Raw genomic sequence first — 23,417 nt, 5'->3', positions numbered from 1 at the left:
AACCAGGATAAAAATTGGGCTATTGATACTTGAAAGATGCTTTTTAAAAAAATTTAAGCAGCATTACAAACTCTCAATTCACTTGTTTACCAATAATTGACTATTGTGTGACTGCTTCCAAGCTTGTGAATATGGTTTTGGAGTGTTTCAGGCTGTGGGAACGTCCAAGGAAATCCAGACTATTGAAGTACAAGGCAAGCAACAGGAATGTGATAAATAAAAATCCAAAATCATCATCAAACTCTATTGGGTAAGAATTCTTAGTTTCTGGATTAAAATTTTCATGGGAATTCCTCCAGATATTCTGGAGAGTTGGCAAAGTGATACTGCAAATTTTCTTGTGTTTAAAGCAAGCCCCTCAATGAAGTCTTGAGAAACGGTGCTTGAAGATTTTGTCAGGTCTATGACAATGACAAAGACGTCACAATGTCAGTTACTAGTTGTGTAGGAATTATCTCAGGAGGTAAGACCGCTGGTTGGAACTGTCAGAAAAGATTAAAAGTGTGGAATACATTTGTATAATTGCACAGTGATGAACCTTTCACTACAATATTTCATCAGACGGGAAAAATCTGCCAGCTATGCTTGGTTTTTCGTATACTATTTTATGGAATCTCAAATTCAACACTCAATTATTTTTACATCTTGCTCCAGCATCCAGTAGAGGTATCCTTTCATAAAAGCAGCTGTTACCACATCAATGCACATTGCATTACAATTTTGTTCATCAATTTTGTCAGTTCAGGGTACGTTTTCTTGACTTTTCCTACATATTTTAAGCTTCAGAGCAGTAATATCACTGACTTTGAAACAATTATGAAATTTTCAAAAGATAATGTGTAAAGGGTACATGCTGGAAATTCCTGTCATCTTGTAGTGATTGTGCTACAGAGATGGGCTTTGGTAATGCATGGAACAGGTAACATACTACCAGCATGTTTACACGTTTAATCCAAACAGTGTCTGCAGCAATAGGTTAAAACCGGAATTCGAATGGACCAAGGTACAAACCAACCCACATGCACAAAACATGCATATTCAAAGGTGTATTTCCAAATGCTTGTATACATGGGTTGGTTTGTACCGCCATCACATGATCGTTTGGGTGTACATTGTGTCTTTTTATTCTGGAGTAGAACCATTGCATGGTTTCAAGTGTTGCAGTGTTTACTCTCATGCTATAATCTTCATGCAAACAATCAATTCTAGAAAATTCATTTCTGGATGGAATCTGATAGTTACTCATTCTAACATGAAGGCGCGACATATGCTTTTTCTTTATTATTGGATAATATCGTCTAAAATGTCCAAGTTAGAGAGTTCCAGGAACATGAGACCAAAGTGATCTAATAGGGATAATATTATCGACATTATCCGATAAAACAGCGTTTTTAGAATTGTCCACCCATCTGCTTCTAATATTAGACTCTAACTTAGATTTTAGACGATATTATCGATTTTATCGGATATTATCCGATAAAACAGCATGTCAGGCATCTGCCTCTTCCCCACTCGTCTAATATTAGACTCTAACTTAGATTTTAGACGATATTATCGATTTTATCGGATATTATCCGATAAAACAGCATGTCGGGCATCTGCCTCTTCCCCACTCGTCTAATATTAGACTCTAACTTAGATAACTTAGATAATATTATCCGATAATGCCTATAGTGCCAATGTCGCGGTATTCTCCATTCTAGGGTAAATAACAGACAAACACATGGACAAGTACATTTCAAAATAGTCTCTTTATTTCTGAGACCAGATAATAAATGTTTACACTTGAAAGGTGTACAACATTGTGACAGAGTTTACAGTCATCAAATAACTCAGACAGAAGAAGAAGGCAATATTACATTCTTTGTTTAAACAAAGATGACACAATATCACATGTATCTTGCTGGGGTTCACTTCTAAACCATTAGAAAATGACGAGGATGAGTAGACTGTTATCTCAACATGTAGGACATCAGCAAACCTTTTCAACGTCCTTCGATTAATTCGTCTTGAAATCCTAACTACTTGGACATGTGTCACTTTTTCCAGCTGTGCTATTATGGATTACAAACAAATATCTATGAAGCCATGGTTCCAAAACTAAACGTTATTAAAAATTCAAGGAATTCGATAAATTTTCTTCAGATTTCCAGGGGGTATTTGCATTGTAAAAGATAATACAATGCAGTCATTTCAAATATTTTTGTTCCGTATTATTAGAAATTTCCACCACATAAACTGAATTGAATATGACAGTTTTGACACTTCATGCGATTTCAGGGCTTTGTTAGAGCAAACACATCCAGATCTTCCTGAGAAAGATTGGAAAATAAGAACTTTCCGAGAGATTTCTGACCAGGTCTGTCATCTACTCTCATCCACTCCTCTGTGAATAGACAGAGACTGAAAGGGAGTCTTCCCACCCTTTTCACAACACCAAGATAGTTTGCTCTCCCTTTAGACTGGTTACCAGGGGCAAGAGCATTACTTAAATATTCTGGGGTACATAACATTGAAAGAATTTCTTAACATGATGCAGTCACATATATAATACAATGAAAATGCATTGTGGGTAACACTGACTCAAAACATCCATCTTGGAATAAAGACTGCTCAAGGGTATAAACATAAAAAATATCTGCCCAACCCTGCCCTTTGTTCCTTTCACCAAATTTAACCCTTATCCTACCAAGTTCATATGTCACTATCAGGTCAAGTTCTTTAAAACAGTGAGGCATAACAGGTCCCATATGATGTATTTTAACAAAAACTTGAATATTTGAAGGCCCCTGAATACCTAGATACTGTAGCCATGACTTTTACCAACTGATGCTATAACATACCATGCTAAGTAGGTGAAAATACATATCAATGTGGATAAAAAAAACCTACTTTTTAACTGACTTGGCAGATGGGGAAGGGATACTGTCTAGCAGGATTTCAGTTAAATGTCTTTCACTAATTGATGTAAAGCGTTTCTTCTCGTCGTTTCTTAGACATGACAGTTCCTGGTTTATGTTGGGCTTCTGGATGGTTGGCTAGTTCTGGTGGACAGGTAGACACTGGACTACTCATGATGACATGTTTCAGGTCATAAAAGACTGCCTTGTCATCTGGAGTGAGAAACGATACCGCAACACCAGTCTTGCCCGCACGACCTGTACGACCTATACGATGAGTATAGTCTGAGAGAATAAAACAACGGACAAGACAATGTTAATAGTTTTCAGCATCTAATGATCGAAGCATGACATAATAACAGTAAAGTTTATTGAAGGGGTATTGTTTCAAGTATGCAAATCCAATCACAAACATTACCAATGGTACTTCTCACAAATGAACTTTTGATGATGCAGTTTTTTTGGTTGTCAACAATATCGCATAAAAATTCATCCATTACAGGCTGTGTTGACATTTTGAAGAATTGTCAATGAACTTGGGAGTAGGATAAGAGAATGTATTTATAAAACACATGAATAATGGACAGTACATCAAAAGTCACAGCTAACAGAAGTTTAAATACACACCTTCAATATTTTTAGCCATATCATAGTTGATTACCATGGAGACATCCCTGATGTCAATACCACGTCCAGCGACATCCGTGGCAACAAGAATATCTTTACCGCCTGTCTTCAAGCTTGCCAAGGCAAACTCTCTCTGTTCCTGACTTTTGCCACCATGCAGCGTAACTGCACTGTACTGGAATGTCAAAGACACATGACTAAAGGTTACTGACACTTGACCCAGTTCGAAGCATCATCAGATGTTTTACATTACGTCATGTCATGATCTTTTACAAATCTGCTACATGACTCAAAACACAGCGATGTTCTGTTGATTAGTTCAATATCACTGGTTTCTGACTGTTTCTGATTGAAATAAATCTTCTGATATTCTCCTGTTAAAGGGTCAGTAGCTATAACTTTTGATGATTGTTTCACTATTTTTGTTTTGTATGTCCATTGCAAATTCTTGTTCTACTCCCAAGGCATGTTGAAATTCAAATACCTAATACATTATTATACACTGTTATTTTTTACATTTGAGTTCTAGTCTGGAGCAGAATTCCCTTGACAATGATAACAATGCAGTCTACAAATGCACAGGGAGTAGAACAAGAGTCTGTGGTGATTAGAAACAAAAATTGTTTTAAAAAATCAAAAAAGTTACAGCTACTGTCCCTTTAAGCTTTCATGAAAACACAGACTCAAAAAGGGCAACAATGTTTCTTTTGTAATCAAGATTGTTCAGATGGTATTTATTGTGGAGAAAGCACACACACACAAAATGCAATGTGATCACCTAATTGGCTCAGTGATTCTTGAAATTTTGTGATCAAGTAGAGTCTTGTTACAGCAAACATCGCTTATATTTGCAATTGATAACACACAGTACACAGTCACTGTATTCTATACTTACACCCATTTTTTCCAGTGACTTGGCCAGTACATCACATCCCTTCTTCTGATTGACAAAGATCATCACTGGTGGCTCTAGTGTGTTCAGCAGATGCACCAGCTTCTTCCTGTACACAGAAAAAAGTTTATAAAATGACGTCAACACATGATGATGTGGAAAAGGAAATTTCAATTTTTCTGGTGGACATTACCAGCAATCAATGTACATGAGTAGAAACAAAATCTAAAATCATTTTCATCAGTGAAATGATAAAAGAAAAATTTGATTGCTACCAGACTAAACTATCAATAGACCTTGAAAACATTTTTTGACATAAGAACAGTAATCTGATTTCTTTGAATTGTAAACATTCCCACCTATATTTCAGTAGCTGATCTCATTGGATGAAATGTTCTAAGCAAACACAAGCCAGAAACTTGATCTACCCAGTTGCAAAACAGAATGCATTTAAAGGTTAAATCACTACCAAGTTGCAAATCAGAACACAGTTCGGGGTTGATAAATACCTCTTTTCCTGTTCTTTGACCATGTAGACGATCTGTTCCACTCTGTCTACAGGCTTACCAACAGAACCAATATACACAACAGCTGGTCTTCTCAGGTAACTACGTGCAACCCTTTCAACTGCTGTTGGCATGGTAGCGGTAAACATGACAGTCTGTAAATAAAAAAATATTTGCTATAAATCACTGCAATCTAACGGTTCAATTATTCATCATGGAGTATTTTTATTAAAGTTAAATTTCATTTTTCAATGTTAGAAATGAGTCACATGTGGCTCAATATCCCTAGTATTTATGTTAATTTATTCAAAATGAAGTAATGAGTGTTTCTTGTGTATCAAAATCATATGACAATGCCTCAGAGTTCATTGAGAATATTTTTGGCCAGTAAAACCATGTGCTATATACACAACATTCTTTGGATAAAATTTGAAGGTTGATAACACCTTAAAGGTTCTATGTGCTTTGGTATTGAAAGACAAACTTTTGCTCAAACTTTCCTAAAGGAAACTTTATACCAACCTCACTCAAAATCATGCACAAAAACAGTAAAAACTTTAAAGTGGTAGACCAGGAAAGTTTTGAAAAAATTTGACAGCCCAGATATTTATCCCTGCGGCACATTGTACCTTGAAACCACACAAACCTTAATATTCTAGATCCTTTAGCTGTAACTTTGGTCATTTTTTTTATTTTGTTTGTTCCGTGTATCATCTGTAGGTTCTGGTTTGAATCCCTGAGTCATGGAGAAATTCCTAATATTTAGCTCAAAAATTTACCCTATATGAGTATAATCTGCATTGTGATTGTTTAAATTTTGTATTCAGGTCCGGACTAGAATACATTTATCAATGATAACAATGGTCATTCACATAAACAGGCTGTGTTGGCAAGCAGGACATCGGGCATTGGTCATGATGATCGAATTATAGTAAAATTCTGTAGTTTATACATTGAAACAGAGTAGTGAAAAATTAGTCAAAAGTTACAGCTAATGTACCTTTAATATTCTAGATGGGTGAATTGTCCATGGAAAAAGTTTGTCAGCCCTGACACTGTATAAGATATATGCAGCTTTTGATAGATTTTGTTTGCAATCAGTGATGGGACTTCATGGGACACATGGCAGACATCAACGGTTGACAGAGTAGATGAAGGCTTAGTGCAAGTTACCTGTCTGTATTTCAATTTGGATGCATAATTTGTCAGCAACTTCTGCTCATCTTCGGCCTCCTCTGTGTCAGGCTTCTGATTGGTCACTGGGAGAAACTCAAGGATCTTCTGAACATCTGGTTCAAAACCCATGTCAATCATACGATCAGCCTATCACAAAACACAATCAGCAATTGTTAATATGACTGATACAAAAAAAAATAAAAAAGTTATGTATGCAGTAGTTTTATTGTAGATGTAGTGGACAGACAGACTGACATAAATACAGACATAACAGATGTTCAAATTGGCATATACATATGACACAATGGGATCTAAAAAGATTTACAGAAACGTATAGTGGTCTATTCTACACACCTCATCAAGTACAACATATGTACACTGACTCAGCACAAGATAACGGTTCTCCAGGACATCTATCAGACGACCGGGTGTTGCTATGACATCTCGCATCCCAGTCGCAACTTGAATCCTTGGTCTTCACGAGATATACCTCCAATGATAGACACAGTACGGATGCCCAACGGTTCTCCGAACTTCAGCGTTTCTTCTTCAATTTGCTGAGCCAACTCACGGGTTGGTGCGAGAATGATTGCATATGGACCCTGGTCTACGTCTTCTTGTCTACATTGATAAATAATTGAATGAATGAATGAATGAATGAGTTAATGAAATAAATAACCCAAAATATAAATACATAATTGTATACAGTTTCATGTAATTCATATTCTTCACAATCTTGTCAATAACTAGAAATTATATAACATAACCTTCTGGTGTGTTGTAATGTGCACCAGTAGCGTACACACACACACTCAGTGAGCTGGCTTGTTCTCATAGCACTGAGTGATTTTCATGCTTGCCGTGTATGTCAACACTAGATAACCTTACACTTGAATTAGAAAGCTTTTCTGATGAGATGTACGTCTGATATCACAGTAGCCTGAATTCACTTACATTGTATACTTGTCTAAAATTGGGGAAAAACTTTGGCATATATTTTGCAAAACCTTGGTGGAAAGATAAGGCACAGCTGTACAGCTTGCACTATAGCTGTAAACTGTCATGAATCTATCAATCCCTTCAAATACATATTTTTTTGTTGAATCAACAATTAAGATAAAATGCGCCTAAGGGGCAGATATTCACTCTTAAACTTTTAGGATATGTTTTTGGCATACCATTTGTGAGGGCTCATTTTGAAGCTCACAGAAAATAAAATTTTTCCTGCCTATTTTTGAAAATATCGAAAATTTCAATGGTCTTCATAAAGTTAATACAGAGATGGCAGTCATTTGAATTTCATGTATCAGTAAATATTGGGAAATTTGTTTCTCTAGTATGAAATTTAACATAGTCACCCTTGATTTTTATTCTTGATTTAAGAAGGGAAGAGTTAACCCTTTTCCTGCCGAGCGCCCCTGTCCGTTATCCTGCCAAGTCGGTCAAAACCGGCCCCCTTTCCGTGTCTACAGAAGATCGGCTCTCCTGCACGCTTTCCTGCCAGGCATTTGGCGGGAAAATACCACATTTTCGGGGTACGATTACCGACCATATACGTGTTAGACTTCAAAAATTTTTGCATGCCCGTATAGAGGGGCAACCGCTGATGAGGTTGTGTCGAGAAAATAACGAGGTCTTGGGCGTTGTTTGCCCCGGGGGATGTGCACTTTTATGCCCTTTTCTAGCTTACTTTTGCGGAAGTAAAGCTCGTTCGCCGTCACGCACGTCCACACCGGGGAAACATCACCTCGCTCGTGAGTTAGTAGAAGACCCAGGGGTTAGTGCTATGGGTGCGGCAGCACCCTCAAACCTGTCCTGTTCCCCCTGGGTTGTGTCACTTGGCCACATACTTTGAACGACTTTGAAGAGTCGCACAGTGCAGTCTGCTTTGACGTAGTGTCAACGATATAGCTTCGCCATTGAAAGGAAGCGTGTACGTAGTTTGGCCAGTTCAGTGCACATTTAGCTCATTAGTGTTATCGTTTCCTAACAGGTTAGTTGTGCAGTTGTTACTAAGGTGCAGTTTTGTACCACCTTAGCTCTGGACAGTGCAACTGCTCTATGCACTAACCCAAACGACAGATGGTTGGTACAATGTCTACGTCGCATGAGCACAGCCTCCGTTGGGCTGTGCCCCTCCCACGTGATACAACGCACGTTCATCCATTACTATAGCGTCCTTACGGATCTGCCAAAAACGAAAGTGGGGTAAAAACAAAACAAACGAAAATTTGCAATCATAGATAGTATTTATTCGGGAATAATTTACATTATGCCGAACAATAAATCTCGGAGTCTGTCTCGACGTCCGAGTGCATGGTCCGTGTTTCAAAAATTACAATCGGGGTGGCAGATCCGTGTTACAAAAATTATAATAGGGGGAATTGTACAAAATAATCCGTCTAAACAAAACAAACGAAAATATGCGATCCATAGATAGTATTTTATTCGGGAATAATTTACATTATGCCGAATAATAAATCTCAGAGTCTGTCTCGACGTCCGAGTGCATGGTCCGTGTTACAAAGATTACAATCGGGGGGATTGTACAAAATAATCCGTGTTTCAATTTACAATCAGCGGGATCGTAAAGCACAAACAAACGGCACAACCATGCTCAAAATGTGATCATGGTCCGTGTTAAGAATACAGTCAAGCCACTGTGAGGCGAAGCTGTCCCCTGTCCGTTATTTACGTCGGGTTCTCTTGCTGATGGGTGTCGTCGGGGCTGTGTGAGTAGAGGTCTGCACGCCAACGCTCCTCTTACCTCGTAGCATCATGCGATGATGAAAAGCCGCAAAACACTCGCCCTCGTGAAGATGAACCCACACAGACTACATCCTTTGGACGTCTCAGACAGTCGTCCGCTCGCAGTGGTCTTACCCTCTCTGCTGCATACTTTACAGCATTTCTGCCGCCCCTCCAAACGGCTGACAACGTGCATCGGCTGATTTTGTGGATTTATGTACGAGGCAAGAGAAACGGTGGCCTCGACCTCTCTCACACTGGGCTGCGATCGCCCACAATAACCGCCAATGAGTTGTTTCCCGACACGCAGATGAAACATCTTATGGGTCAGCTTACTATCAGGGTGTACATGCTTGAAGCATATATATGCATTTACCAGGGCAACATCAATCAGGTAACATGCCAGATATGTCCACCATCTGTGATTCTTGCGCCCAGTGTGAAAGTACTTGCGCTTCTGGTTGGCTCGGTTGACACCTCCCATGTACCGGCGATAATTATACAGCGACAGAGGCACTTGTCGCTGCTCGTCTCCCTCCCCCACTGGCACGCACTCCAAGGGTGGATAGACCGTATTCAAGATCAGCACCTGAGCGTTACTATCCTGATAAGCAGTGATGTTAAGACGAGAGTCCGTTCTGGTCGTGGCTTTCATATCCCCAACAGACAGAGGAAGGCGCTTCCTCTTACCCGGCGGAATTAATTGAGGGGGCATGGTGCGACGATTACGGCGGTTAAAACTCCCGACCATGTAGATCCCGGTCTCCATCAGCTCTCTAGCAGTAACGACCGTGCTAAACAGGCTATCACAAAATAGGCTGTGATTATATCCACAAAATGGCTGGACCAGCTCCATCGTAATTCTTTTCACCACACCTCGCTCCTGCCGTCTCCCATCAGTCCGATCCCGAAATTTCACACCTAGGTACGGTGCAAAGTTAGCGATGTATGCAGTGGTGGAGTCGCACAGCTGCCATATCTTAAAACCGTCTCGATCAGGCTTATGCGGTAATCTCTGCTTAAATTTAGAACGGCCCTTAAATCGCACCATGCCCTCGTCGATGGAGATCTCTCTACCCATCTTATAATTATTTACGCACCTGTCAACTATGGGCTCCATCCATGGATTGATTTTATAAAGGGGATCCTCCTGACACCGACGTCGGCGGCGTGCCTCATCAGGATCACGACGTGGATCGTTCTCTGGGTCTGCCAGATGAAAGTATCGCATAAGCTGCTGAAAGCGACTGCGGGTAATCACAGTAGAAATACCCTTGTTTTCTCAGAAAGGATCGCTAGACCAATAATCCTCCACTGATGATTTACGGTCGATACCCATACAGACTAAGACGCCAATGAACGCCTGCACCCTCTCGGTAGTCAGCGTTACGCCAGTATTTATCGATCTTCCTAGCGATATATCGCTGGTGGAATTTGGCGTATTTATTAGTCTCGTCCTTGGCCAATCTGATCAGTGTAGCTGGAATAAACTTAAAACATAGGGCCAAAGTCCCTGAAGCTACTCTAGACATGGATACAAAATTAAGTATTTCCTGACTGTATCAAATTATCTCACTTAGGTCATCCTAGACACCTGTAAACCAAATATTAAAACTGTCTGACCAACGGTTTTGAAAAAAAGCAACTCAACAGTTGACAGAGCTCTGCTGTGTTATGTAGAGAATAACCTTTTGTGACACATGTATTGATGAAGAAGGTGGATATCTTTGATAGCTCATTTCAGGATGGAAAAAAAATTCCGTAAAAATACAAATCTACCGTAAGTTGGGTTATCCTAGGGACCTGTATACCAAATAACAAAGCTGTCTGACAGTGGGTATGAAGAAGGAGATTTTTTACCAAAAACGCCTTTTTGGCGCTAGTTTGCATATTTTTAACAATATCAAAAAACTAATAAAATGAGTTTCTCAAAATCATATATTTTATCCACACTACAAATATCAAATCAGTAAGTACTGCAGTTCTCAAGATATTTGAGTGGACGGATGCCTCACAAACGGACATACATACATACATACATACATACATACTGACAGTGCACGCCGGACAAATACCCATCCCAACAGCTTCTATAGACTATATATTAGTCTATAGTAGCTAATAAACGAGAGTTAATTACAAAAACAGCATATCTGTCAGGTTACAAAGAATATTAAGCTGGTTATTTTATCAGTATTTTCTTCCTATTAACCAAGCACATTTTAACTTTCAAATTAACATTGCAAGTAAGTTCTGTTGAATAAGTTGAGCCTGTAGGTACTAAGAGAAAGCACACTGAAGAGACAACTGTTTGAAACTTGAGAAGTTCAAGGTCATCAAAAGCATCATGTAACACTTTCATTGCACTGTTTACACAGATTGCATAATTGCTATAAATAGCACATGAGGAATCTTACAGCCCAGCTTTACCATAAAAACCCTATCACTTTGACCACTCTTTTAATTGACCACTCTATTTTTTTCCTCAAAAAGTAATCTTATTTATCCTTACCAAGTGACCATAAATGGAAATTAGAACTTTCTCTATCTCTATGTATTTGACCACCATATCATGACAAACTATTATGAGCAATTTCTTTTAGATAACATACAGGGCACAATAAATGACGGTTCAGAATATGTCAAAGTTGGGATTCAGGAAAGTTGTTTTAATCCTCCAAGATGATAAGCATTTCACTATGAACTGTCAAAAAAAGTTGAACTTTCTGATAATTCTACACTAAAATTATTTTGGCTTTGATGATTTCCTAACTAATTCAATTATTTAAAATCATATTAATTATTTTTTTCTGGGTGAATCGATAGGGTTTATACAGTACAAGAATTACACACGATGTAAGTCAAATTTTGACCAAAAATGACAAAAAAATTCCTTAAAAATACACATTTGCATATTTCATCACAATTTTAACAAATCTAAGTTGGGTTATCCCTAGAGACCTGTATACCAAATAACAACGCTGTCTGACCAGCGGTTATGAAGAAGAAGATTTTTTACCAAAAACGCCTTTTTTGGCATTAATTTGCCTATTTTCAACAATATCAAAAAATCAAAAAAATAGTTTCTCAAAATCATATTTTTCATCTACACAACAAATATCAAATCAGTAAGTACTGCGGTTCTCAAGATATTTGAGTGGACGGACGCCTCACAAACGGACATACATACATACATACATACATACATACATACATACATACATACAGACTGACGACGGACGCCGGACGGATACCCATCCCAATAGCTTCTATAGACTATAGTCTATAGTAGCTAAAAAGTAATCGAGCTCACGGGAGTGGCTGGGCAAGGTGAAAGTCGGTCCTCTCTCATGGTCAAAATCGGTCTCCTCAAATATATTAGCATCGGTAGTTTCCGACATACGCCAGACAGGAGGGGTGTCGTCCTCCGCCAACACAGCAGCAACGTCATCATTGTCGTCAGAGCTTGCCTCACCTACATACTGCCTGTCATAAAAGTCATCGTCCTCTGCCGCATCCTCGTCAACCTCCGAGTCGGACTCAGCGGTGATATCACCGTCGTCTGGGCGTCTGGGCCTGAACTCGCCTGTAGCGGCATCAAGGATCATATCTGGCTCAAAATCAGGTGGGCTATCCTGATAACGAACCCTCCGCACTATCTTTTTCGGCGGGGACATCGCAGCACACGAAACTATGGCAGGAGCGGGCTGGGCAGCCTCTGCTGATGACGAGGACTCAAGCTCTTTCGCACTGGGCCCAGGAACCTCTCCTGACGCAGGATGAGGGCTCATGGTGCACGCAACAGGGGGTGTCTCTCCCGGAGCAGCCGGGGGAGAACCAATGGCATCAGCCGTCTCCGTTACTAACTGTCTCACTAGCAGCAGCAGACGTAGTCTGTGCAGGTGAAGTATCTCCCACAAGAGCAGATGTAGTCTCTGCAGGTGAAGTAGTCTCTCCCGGAGCAGCCGGGTGAGAAACTGGCAACCGGTGACCCATCATCATCCTCATCGGCAGAACGATCAGTCTTACGTTTACGCTTACCACTGGGTTTTTCAGCCGGAGATAGCTTCGCCTTACGGGAGCGTTTCTTGCCCAACTTCTTAGAACGTTTACTAGGGACATCACAACGATCGCTACACTACTGCCCGGAGACTCTGCATCTTTGAGCTTCAGTCGTCTGCTCGCCTTCAGAAAACTTTTGCGGTCTGTCAAGCTCATGTCTGGAACAGTGTCGACAGACTAGCAGGTCCCACCCTTTTAAAGCCACAGGGAAACAAAGCCCTGGACATGATTGGACGCAGGGGTGTTTATATATGCAGCCACCTGTTATTATAATGGACCTACGGCAATCAGTCCACCAACCGGCGCTGACATTCCTACCCGTCATGTAAATCGCCTGTCCGTACCATTTGATATGCTAATAATACTCATTTGCAATGCAAATCCCTCGAGCACTTAGCATAACATAGTCAATGTCATTAGCATCTCAACTTGACATTCCGTCCAGCTGGGTACGTGGCATGCGCACCTGCCACCCAAGGACGTTGGCCCAAGCCCATGTTTAGTACGGGTGGGAAACCCGTCTCTTTAACCTCATGTCCCTTCTAAGTACGCCTGCGCAGGGCGTATTGTCATCCAAGTCAGTGACAAGCCAACCCGACAGATCGCCCATTAAGCAGTAATGGACTGGCCGTCTCGTTCTTGTACGGCAACGAACAGTGCTTCAGCGGCTTGTTTAGGTCATAACCGTCGCCTGCCGAGCGGCTTACCCAACTAAGGCGGTCAAAGATGAAGGATGCCAAAATTGTCAACAGCTGTCTCGGCCTCGTCCGTTGGGCAAACATGGCTCCTTCAAATAACGTGGCCAGCACGTCTACGTCATCAGCGGTGATGACGACCCGTCATTGACGCCCGAGTGCGTAAAACTCGGAATATACCGACAGGTACCTCTACCTGAGTCGGTCATACTATGGTATAAACCAAACACAGGTCTGCCAACTCCCGTTAGACTCGGCCGTTAGCCGAACTTCACAGGGACAACATAGGCGTAACAAGTCGGTGAACAACGGTTCACGCACCTAACCGCAGCCGCCAAGTCGGTGAACAATGGTATCAAATTTTGAGGCCATGTTCGTGAATGGCAAGGCTGAGGCGGTGTGTTTCGTTGCACGGCTTGAACGTCTAGAGCCAAGTGCAGCCGACAACGTCCGACATCTGAGTGGGTAGTCTTTTCGAGAAGGTAACATAAACAAGTCGGTTAAAAGCGGTGGTTACCCTTGACAAATGTCGCTCAAGTCCGTTCGGATCAGTTCCATGTCAGGGACTAATCAAGCCGAGTCCGTCAAATCCGTCCGCACTTCCCGTCAATCAGGACTAAGTCCGTGATTTTCGTCTCGCACCATTGGCAAAAATTGCACCGCCAGCTGAGGCGGTCTTAGGCGGTTGCCTTACAGATTAGCGTTGCCGAGACGGTCAATTTCGCATGTAGTGCCTATGTAGTCTATGTAGTGCCTCAGAGCCAAGTTAGCCAAAACTCCGCTAGGATACGTCACCGTGCTAACCTGCCAAGTACGCTACTTGTCCCCCCCAAAAAAACCAGTCCCCCAACGGGGTGGGGGACTGGCTGGGTAGCTTCTGCACCTTTCCCTGTCGTTGGACTCTCTGTGAACCCATTTCGAGAGCAAACGCCGTTCCTCGCCCAAAACCTGTCCTCGAACGACCCCTAGCGAGCAAGGGTTTGCTACACGTAGTTCCGTCGACTAGGCAGGAAAGGGGTGTACCAAAAGTAGCCCGATTTCACCGCCTTGGCAGGATAACGGCCGTGGCTGCTCAGATTCTAGCTACACCGAATTTCAAGCGGATTTTCACCGACTTGGCAGGAAAAGGGTTAATGGTTTCCATGAGAGAGAAATAAGTTTGGGGGAAATCTAGTTTCCACACATACCTTGCAATTTTGGGCAGTGATGAGATCCACACAAGCAGTGGTATGAGAAATGCTGCAGTTTTACCACTGCCTGTCTCAGCAACACCAATGACATCCCTATTTTGTAATCCTATTGGTATGGCTTGCCTTTGGATCGGAGTTGGTTCCTTGTAATCAAAATACAAAAATATTGATATGATTCTTTCAAGTTCATAAGAATTTGACATTTATTTTAGTTTGATACTTGGATAATTCAAAACCTGAAAATACAGATCTATGTACAGATCTATGTTTCTAGCTCATACAAATAGCAATTATTGATATACACATGCGTGGCAAATTGGAACTATAATATGAAATATGGTAATTCTAACATTCAGTAATAGTACATGTACACATACAGACGTTTGGCACACATATTTGATGATGGTTAGTGTTATGGCACTTTTTGCAAAAGTTCCATGCTCAATGTGATTACATATACATGATTCCATATGCTGAACTGATTACAGTGAATGTCCTATTTGCATATAAAGTAGACCATGGATCATGTGAACTTCTTAAAAAACAGGGTTTGTGTTCGAACATGTGAATGGTTTGGTTCTTTGATCTGGCAGACCAGGATATGTTCATTTTAATCACCTGACATTCAAGGGAGGTTACATTCACAGCACTTGATTACAATTTAAGTTTTGACATTCAAAATCACAAGACCGTCCAGCTGGGCTTTTAATATTCGAATGACAAATCATCCTGGTATCACATTTTGATCAAAACTTGTACCATTACAGTACTGGCAAACTATAATCTGTTGTTGAGTCAAGGATCAAGTTTCTTTCGAGATATGAAACTGTTGTAATGCATTTACCTATTAGCAAAATATATCACAGGAGTTACACCTTCAAAAGGCATTACAACCACGCTGCATGATGAAATTTTTAGGGGGTTATTACATTAAGCCAGTTCGGATGACTTGAACAATTTTGATAATTGACATTCAATTGTTTACTGTACTAGCTATGATATATGATGAAATTGACATATCTGAATGCTGCCAAACAATATTTTGATTCTTGGTTCTACAAGGCCAGGTGACAATTTTGAAACTTAAAATTTTAAAATTCTTATTCTAAATAATGTCACACTTACCTTGTAATTGAGTTTTTCAATCACTTCAATGACGTAATCTGGAAGACCTGCTTCTGTCCAGCTTCTAATAGGATTGGGAATGCGCCCTCCTTTGGTCGAGATGTTGTAATCCTCACGGAAAATTCGCCAATCTCTCTCCGCCATCTCGACCATTGATTTCTGTGACCAGTGCCTGTCGTCCCATTTCTGTTTGGCCTCTTTCTGACGCAGCTTCTTCTGGTGAACTCTTCAATGTTACAAAGAAACAGAACCATGAGCACTGCATTTCAGATTTGGAATTTTACTTTTCATTACATAGTGATGGGGTATTGGATAACTAAGCTTGAGGGGGGTTTAGATATCTTGGTTGTCGTGCACACTTTCATACCAACTGTACATCAATTAGGTTGTGCCATGTACACTGAGTGTAAGCATGATATACTCAATCACTGTTCACATCTTCCTTTGACATGTTTGCTGTTCAAAAGCCTGTAAGTAATATTTCCAACAATCTATTTAGGCAATTTGTCATGAATATAGAGGAGTTCGGATCATAATATTCCGCACTTTTGTTACCAAGAGGAGAGTTTTGTAGTCAAGTGAAATGAGTCTCCTTTGCCACGCATATGGCAAACAGTTCCAGTGTAAACTACTGCAATGTTGTGAAAGTCAGGATGGATTTTTTACAGGAAGTCTCTCACCCAAGGCAATATTGCAAATTTATCAAGGTGGACAGGATTAACAAACTATAAATAGTCCGTTCTCAAAGTCGCTATCCTTACTCACTGATCATAATCACATATGCTGGTCATTCACACTTATCTCTGTAGGTATTCGGTATATTTCCATTGATTGTGAGAGGCGCTGGCAGACAATAACTACAATTAGAAAGATGACATCCAGTTTCATAGGTACACATGGGATCAAAACAATAATTTTATTCAAATATACTCACGCCTCTTGCTCCTTTTCTTGTATTGTTCTCCTGGTTTCCAGGAGTTCACCGTAGAATTTGGACTGGTCTTTCTTCTGTGCTTTCAAGTCAATCCCTGCTATGTGACCGCGGCCATACAACTGAACCTGGTGTTTCTCCTTGTACCTGTCAGCAAGCACAGAGAGGTGTAAAGAGATAGCTGTTTAAAAAGGCCCAATAGCTGTATCTTTTAGCATTATTTTTGTGATTTTACTTCCAAACTTAAACAAGTTCATGGGAATGTACTCATTGAGGGGTGTTTATACAAGAATAATAAACTGTCCACTGGGGCTTCATTGGCAATTTTGAACAAGATAAATAATAATAAACGTTTGCCCGAACATAATATGGCGCCCTCATGCAAATAAAACAAAAACAGTATTTGTCGTTCATATATGCATTAGAATCTTCACAGAAACAACAGAGTAGAACCATATAATGCATAGTGCTGAATGTTTTCTACTGGGACATCATATGCTTTGGGTTTTTTTGGTAATATTACCAGTTTTTAAAAATGGAGGGAAATCACAATAACGGTTAACATTTAAATTTACTTGTCCAATTTTTTAGTAGTAGAAGACTATATCCTTTAAATTTGTAGAATTTAAAGAAAACCAGAGAAAATAGAAAGCCTTTTACAGGTCGACAAATATCAAGAGTTACAGCCACAGGGGCTTTAAAGTAACTTTAACGCAAAATTTCCGAAGCAGAAATTGTTGTCACAAACAAGGAATTTACACTTTCCAACAAGCTTTTGACACAAACAAGACGTATTCCAGGTCTATGCACACACATATAGATATGCAAGTGTTTTACTGCAATGAAGCTGCCATGCTTTGCTGCATTGGTAATTGCATAGAGATGTTAGAATTGTCCGTGAACTGCTTCAAAAATGTGTAACCCAAGAGTTACCATGAAAATATTTCCTCCTTTACCCATTTCCCTGAATATGGGTTGTCTTGTACCACCAATACAGAAGGGTTAAAGGTTAAAGAACGATACACTGGAAGACTCACAGTGGGTTATAGTCCTGAGATGTATCTTCAGTGGGGTCCCAGTCAAACACAAATTTGCGATCATTAAGACGCCTGACTCTGCGCTTCTTCTTCACAAGACCCAAGTATCGATCCTAGAAACAAAGTTGAGATGAGAGGATGAAATTCTCTGTGACATGACACTGGCAATACAGAAGATAGAAAGAGTGATAGCTTGTATGTCAGAGAGAATGTCTTCGTGAATTACAAGTACACTGTTAAATGCATTGTTCTGTATTCCATATCTGCTCTTTATATCGTGTACTAATTTTTTTTATTTTGTGTTCAGGTTCCACGTGTAACCAAGTAAAAATCATAACAAGACTGAATTGAGTATGAAAGAACAGGATGTAATGTCGCTTGCTGTTGTGAAGTTTGGTGTCAAGCAAATGAAATACTAGACAAACTCATTATTCTCCGATACACAAATGAGCACATTGAGAAGAACGTCATCTTGACATGGACAGCAGATGATACATACCTTGATAGCTTGCAATTCTTTCTCTCCATCTCTCTCCAATTTGGCTCTTTCTCGTTGCTCTTCATCCATTTCACGTTCTCGCTCTCTTTCTCTTTCGCGTCGTTCTCTGCGCTCACGTCTCTCCCTCTCGTGGGGATCTTCCAGGGTAGAAGATAAGAAAATCATAAGGAGGCTACGCATCATATAAGTGATTGAGTAAAATGGTAGTGTGAACAGAATGAGTGTTGTCACAGAATAGTATGGATAGGAATCTGTTAAAATGACTTCACTGTTCCATCATTAGCACGCAAAAAATAAATATTTGTCTAGAACTTTTTTCTAGACTTTCATTATTACTGTACTCTCAGAGTATTGACAAAATAAGTATTTTGCTATCACTGATAATATGATTGAAATTTTAAAAATTACATATGAAAACAGATCTGATCAAATCTGGTAAGATCTCTTCTCTTTTAAAAGACAGAAATTTACCGGAGTTCCTGTTGGCAGAAGCTGACGTTGCACATTTGATGCTATATTTGGTATAACACCTTAAATCACAACAAGGGCTTTTCTTTGTAGGTCCCGCATACTGTTTCTTGGTGAAGACCACAATTGTTGTTGACACTGGACAGATGCCAGATTGACAAAATATACAGGACATGTGTAGACAGTAGCTTTTCATGTGTCCAAACAAGAACATCGCGATGAATTCAATCAATGTTCAACTCTCAACAACCTAATGTTCAGTCTGCACATTCAAGAAATACATTAGAAGGAGAACGGTAAAAATTGAACAGAAGAAGGAAATAATTAAGTGATTAGATTTAAACCTGGCAAATGTCTAATACCACTGATCTTGATCAATTATACACTACATAGCTAGTTTTGAATTACTATTCTAAGATGCCTATATACTGACCATATGCAAGCAGAGCTTGTTTCTGGAAATCCATGATGCTTTTCCTTTCTTCAGCAGCTTTCTTTCTCTGTTCCTCAACTTCTTTTTGTCGTCTTTCCAGTGCCAGCCGAGCTCTTTCTTCTTTGGTTAAAAACTTTGGCTGTTTAGGAAGAAAGGTACAATTTAGTCAAGTAAGTAAAACATGGCAGTATTGGGCCAAAACCTATATCCACCTGCTTGGCAGAATAATGGCACCTGGATGCCAGCCTGCTTCTGGGAACCCTGAAAATCAATGCAGTTTCCACCATCTTGGCAGGAAGCGGATTAAATAAATTTCCCTGATAAGTAAAATTCTTACACAGAAACACCAATTTAACACAGTATTAACCTGTTCACCAAATTCCTATTAAACTGATCCACATACACCATTGATAACAATGGGTTTGGACCAAACCATTGTGGTGAAAGGGTTATGCAAGCTATGTCATTTTATCCTTACCCTAGACAGGGCTTCCTGTTCTGCCTTTCTTCTTGCCATCACTTCTTCAAGTGACAATGGTTCTTTTTTCACTTTCTTCTCTTCCTCCTCTTCTTCTTCTTGTTTAATTGAACTTCATTAGAAAAAAACAATTCATAATTATCAAAGTTGAAAAGAGACTATCATTCTTTTTCTCTTTCCACATCAGTCTTTCATTCTGAGAAAATTCAAGTTCAAATTATTGTGCTTTGGTCAATGCGCTCTACAGTATTTCTGTCCTTATTAAAATCTCAGAATGTAAAAGGTCCGAAAAATGATTTTCCTTTTTTCTAAAATGGGAACAGCAAGATGATACTTTGTTTATTGTAACCTATAGATACTAGTCTGTGCTTACAACATATTTGACTGTTTCCACTACAATTGTTGAGTGTTTTGAAGATATTCCCACTTTCTCTGATCTACTCGTTTTGCACAAATATCATAATTTTGATGTTTGACTAATATCTGGCAAATCTGGGCAAAATATTGTAAGGCTTGACCGGACAAACTCCTTTCCAACAATCTCACTTGCTAAGCATATATAAATTAGCAATTCTCTAGAAATAGTAGCTCTGCCAACCACGTCCAATTTTTAACATTGAAACATTCTGAATAGCATCTACCTGAAAGTTTGACTCTTCCCTGGAAATGACACACAAATTTCTGTAACAAGAGCATGGAAAATATAATTACCTTCCTTTGTCCTTTGAAGATCTGTGGGGTGACCGTGATCTTGACCTGCGGCGATCTCTGTCTCTCCTGTCACGATCTCTTCTGTCTCTGTCTCTATCTCGGTCACGGTCTCTGTCACGTCTGTCTCTATCTCGATCCCTGTGCCTATCTCTGAGAAAGAAAGAAAAAAAGATGTGTGACACCAAACCATATATTGGGCTTAAAAGAAACATAGATAGGACTCAAATAACCATAGATTGAACACAAAGAACCATAGATTGAACCCAAAGGTCTGTGATATAATAATGCAGCTTTGTTTCACCATATACCTACATTAACCAAACTGACCATGGATAATTTCATGCTACTTTTGATGTTCCAGCACCCTCTTGCCTGCATGTAATGGACATCTCCATCTTCATTATATGTACAATGATAATGTACACCTATGGCTCTATAACCAGTGAAAATGTTCCGGAACGTCTTGTCTACTCTAACATTCAAAGGACAACTTGCTCGTACAACAATGCAATGTAAGTCTGGGGCTCTACAACCAAGGCAAATGTATCAAATACAAGAGTGTGCCCAACTTGGCTTATTGAAAAAGTCGAGCTCAAATGGGTTTCAGAATAAATTTCGAGTCATGTAAAGTTGTCATGATTGATGGCAGATAGTTTACATCCTTTCAATTCATGGTGAGAATGAGTTGACATTTCAATGAACAATGAAGTGGTTGCACTTTGGATTGAAAATGGACTGAGACTATTAGTGGTCATGGGATGGAATGCTACAAGACAAAGTGGCATGGGACAGAGTTGTTTTGGGATGAAGTGACTGAAAGCTAAAGATCCTTCTCTACTTCTACTTCCGTGATGCAATCAACTACAGACCAGCAGTACCCAATCTAGCTGTGATATCGCAGCAGTGCTGTGGCACACACATATCGATCACACTCAGGTCAATGGTCATTGCCATAGAACCACTGCAAGCCACCCCATGACACTGATCGGTGTCGCTGATTTAGCTCGCAAAATACTGAAATGTATTAGCCTTTGAATAAACAAACTTGTACCTACTTTATCACTGACTATGTATTTATGACTCATTCTCTGCTCCTGATAGCTACCTTGACAATAAGAATATGTATTTTCAACCACTTTCCCGTGAGCCATCGACGGACTCTGCGACGCTTGCCCTCTCTTGTAAAACGTATACTGAATACGTTTGAGGTCAAAAGTTAAAATTTGAGCAGAAACTGTCGACGGCTCACGGAAAAACGGTTGAAAATAAATGTTGTCACAGTCAAGAGAGTTAGCAGAAGTAGGAGATGAGTCGTAGATAGCCAGTGATAAAGTAGGTACAGGTTAATGAATTCAAAAATTAATCTATTTCATTATTTTGTGAACTAAATCAGTGACACCAGTTGGTGTCGTATTAAACTACTGAAAAAGTCTATGGCGTGGCTCGCAGCGGTTCTTTGAGATGATGACCCTTGACCCAAGGGCAATCGATACGCACGCCACAGCATTGATACGCGCGCCACAGCACCGCTGCAATATCACAGCTATAGCCAATCCTATATGGTCATTTGGACTGCACACTTGTCAATATTATTAAGCTGACTGTTGTCACCCAAACAAGTTTTTTATTTATTTATTTATTTATTTTATTTATTTATTTGAATCAGGCTCTAGGCCCATAGAAAAATACCATAAAATAAAGAAAAATAACAGATACACACAAAAAATCATCTATACAAGAAAAAAAACTTCAGTATAAAAATAGTTCGCCAGTGCCTGCACTGTAGTGAGTCAATATATGTACAAGCATAAGAATTCTGAGGTCTCTTAATTCTGTTCATAAAGTTTAAAATGTTTTTTACGCAGTAACTCGCCAAAAGACAAAACATCATAGACAACAAACATGTACTAATACTACACAACGTCTTGTACAGATTAAAAAGTCGTCTGAAACAATTATTATACGCCACTCGAATTTTTCGTTAGAGAGCGCTTTCTAAAGGTGGACCAAAGCTGGCAGCAGTATAAATTTGAGCAAAATGATTTAAATAATCTGGTTTTCACCTGTATAGAACAGTAAGCAAACTTCCTGAAAAGAAAGTTACCACGAATATATAATAGCCGCATTTATCACATAGCTATTTTTTCCACAAAAATCTTACTACCCCAACTTCATTTCTCAAAATAATAGTGTAAAAAGTGATGGAGGGACTGTGTTCTTCACCACATTCCTAAATCACTTTCATTAATTGGTTTCAAGTCCTATTCCTGGTGTCAGGTGTGCACCCTTTGATCAGACTCATAGAAAACTGCTGGGACGTTTTTAAGGTTTAGGAACAACCAAAGAGAACTGCAAATGCGCACACTTTCCAGCATGTAGTTGCAGCCCTGCTACAAAACTACCAATGTTACATTCCCTCCTGTACCCAAGTATCTTCTATTGTTTCCTACCTGTCTCTATCTCGGCGTTCACGTTCACGTTCACGATCTCGGTCGCGCTCCTTCAACTTTTCCCTTTCCCTTGAACTCGACGAAGACGGCAACTGCACGTCCATTGTGCCTAACTAAAATGAACAACAACGCTGACGAAATTGGAGAGTGTTGTAAACCGATGAAAACGTTATACGTCGTTTAATTGACTTCTGTTTGCAGCTCAATTTGTACGAAACGACGATTGCCGAACGAGTAAACGCCGTGCGAACACACTAAATAGTCTATGGAAAACCCCTAAACTACTTGTGAATACAAAGCTGTAAGTAAATAAATATACAATTTAGAGTGTAGATAAAGAAATAGTGATAATGTTTGAAGACAGTTACGACCTTGCATCCGTAGATGATCCAATTATAGAAACAAACAATCGACAAAATTTCAATATAGAGAGTTTTTTCTCACTTTTTAAATAACTAGCAGGGCCGCAGACTATCTCATCCACCAACT

General features: G+C 39.7%; 1 protein-coding gene across 1 annotated transcript; it reads right to left on the bottom strand.

The window, feature by feature from the left end:
• Nucleotides 1-1,732: 1,732 nt before the first annotated feature.
• On the bottom strand, nucleotides 1,733-23,192 carry LOC139140415 (probable ATP-dependent RNA helicase DDX23). The gene is given in 16 exon segments (XM_070709640.1): nucleotides 1,733-3,185; nucleotides 3,528-3,702; nucleotides 4,423-4,528; nucleotides 4,929-5,080; nucleotides 6,099-6,248; nucleotides 6,456-6,544; nucleotides 6,547-6,722; nucleotides 14,794-14,939; nucleotides 15,922-16,147; nucleotides 16,856-16,999; nucleotides 17,890-18,002; nucleotides 18,389-18,525; nucleotides 19,290-19,428; nucleotides 19,768-19,879; nucleotides 20,479-20,628; nucleotides 22,929-23,192. Coding segments are annotated over 16 exon segments (2,346 nt in total). The 5' UTR covers nucleotides 23,033-23,192; the 3' UTR covers nucleotides 1,733-2,958.
• Nucleotides 23,193-23,417: the final 225 nt, after the last annotated feature.

This window comes from Ptychodera flava, chromosome 9 (genome assembly GCF_041260155.1).
Source record: "Ptychodera flava strain L36383 chromosome 9, AS_Pfla_20210202, whole genome shotgun sequence".
Taxonomy (NCBI): domain Eukaryota; kingdom Metazoa; phylum Hemichordata; class Enteropneusta; family Ptychoderidae; genus Ptychodera; species Ptychodera flava.
This window is presented reverse-complemented; position numbering and strand designations above follow the sequence as displayed.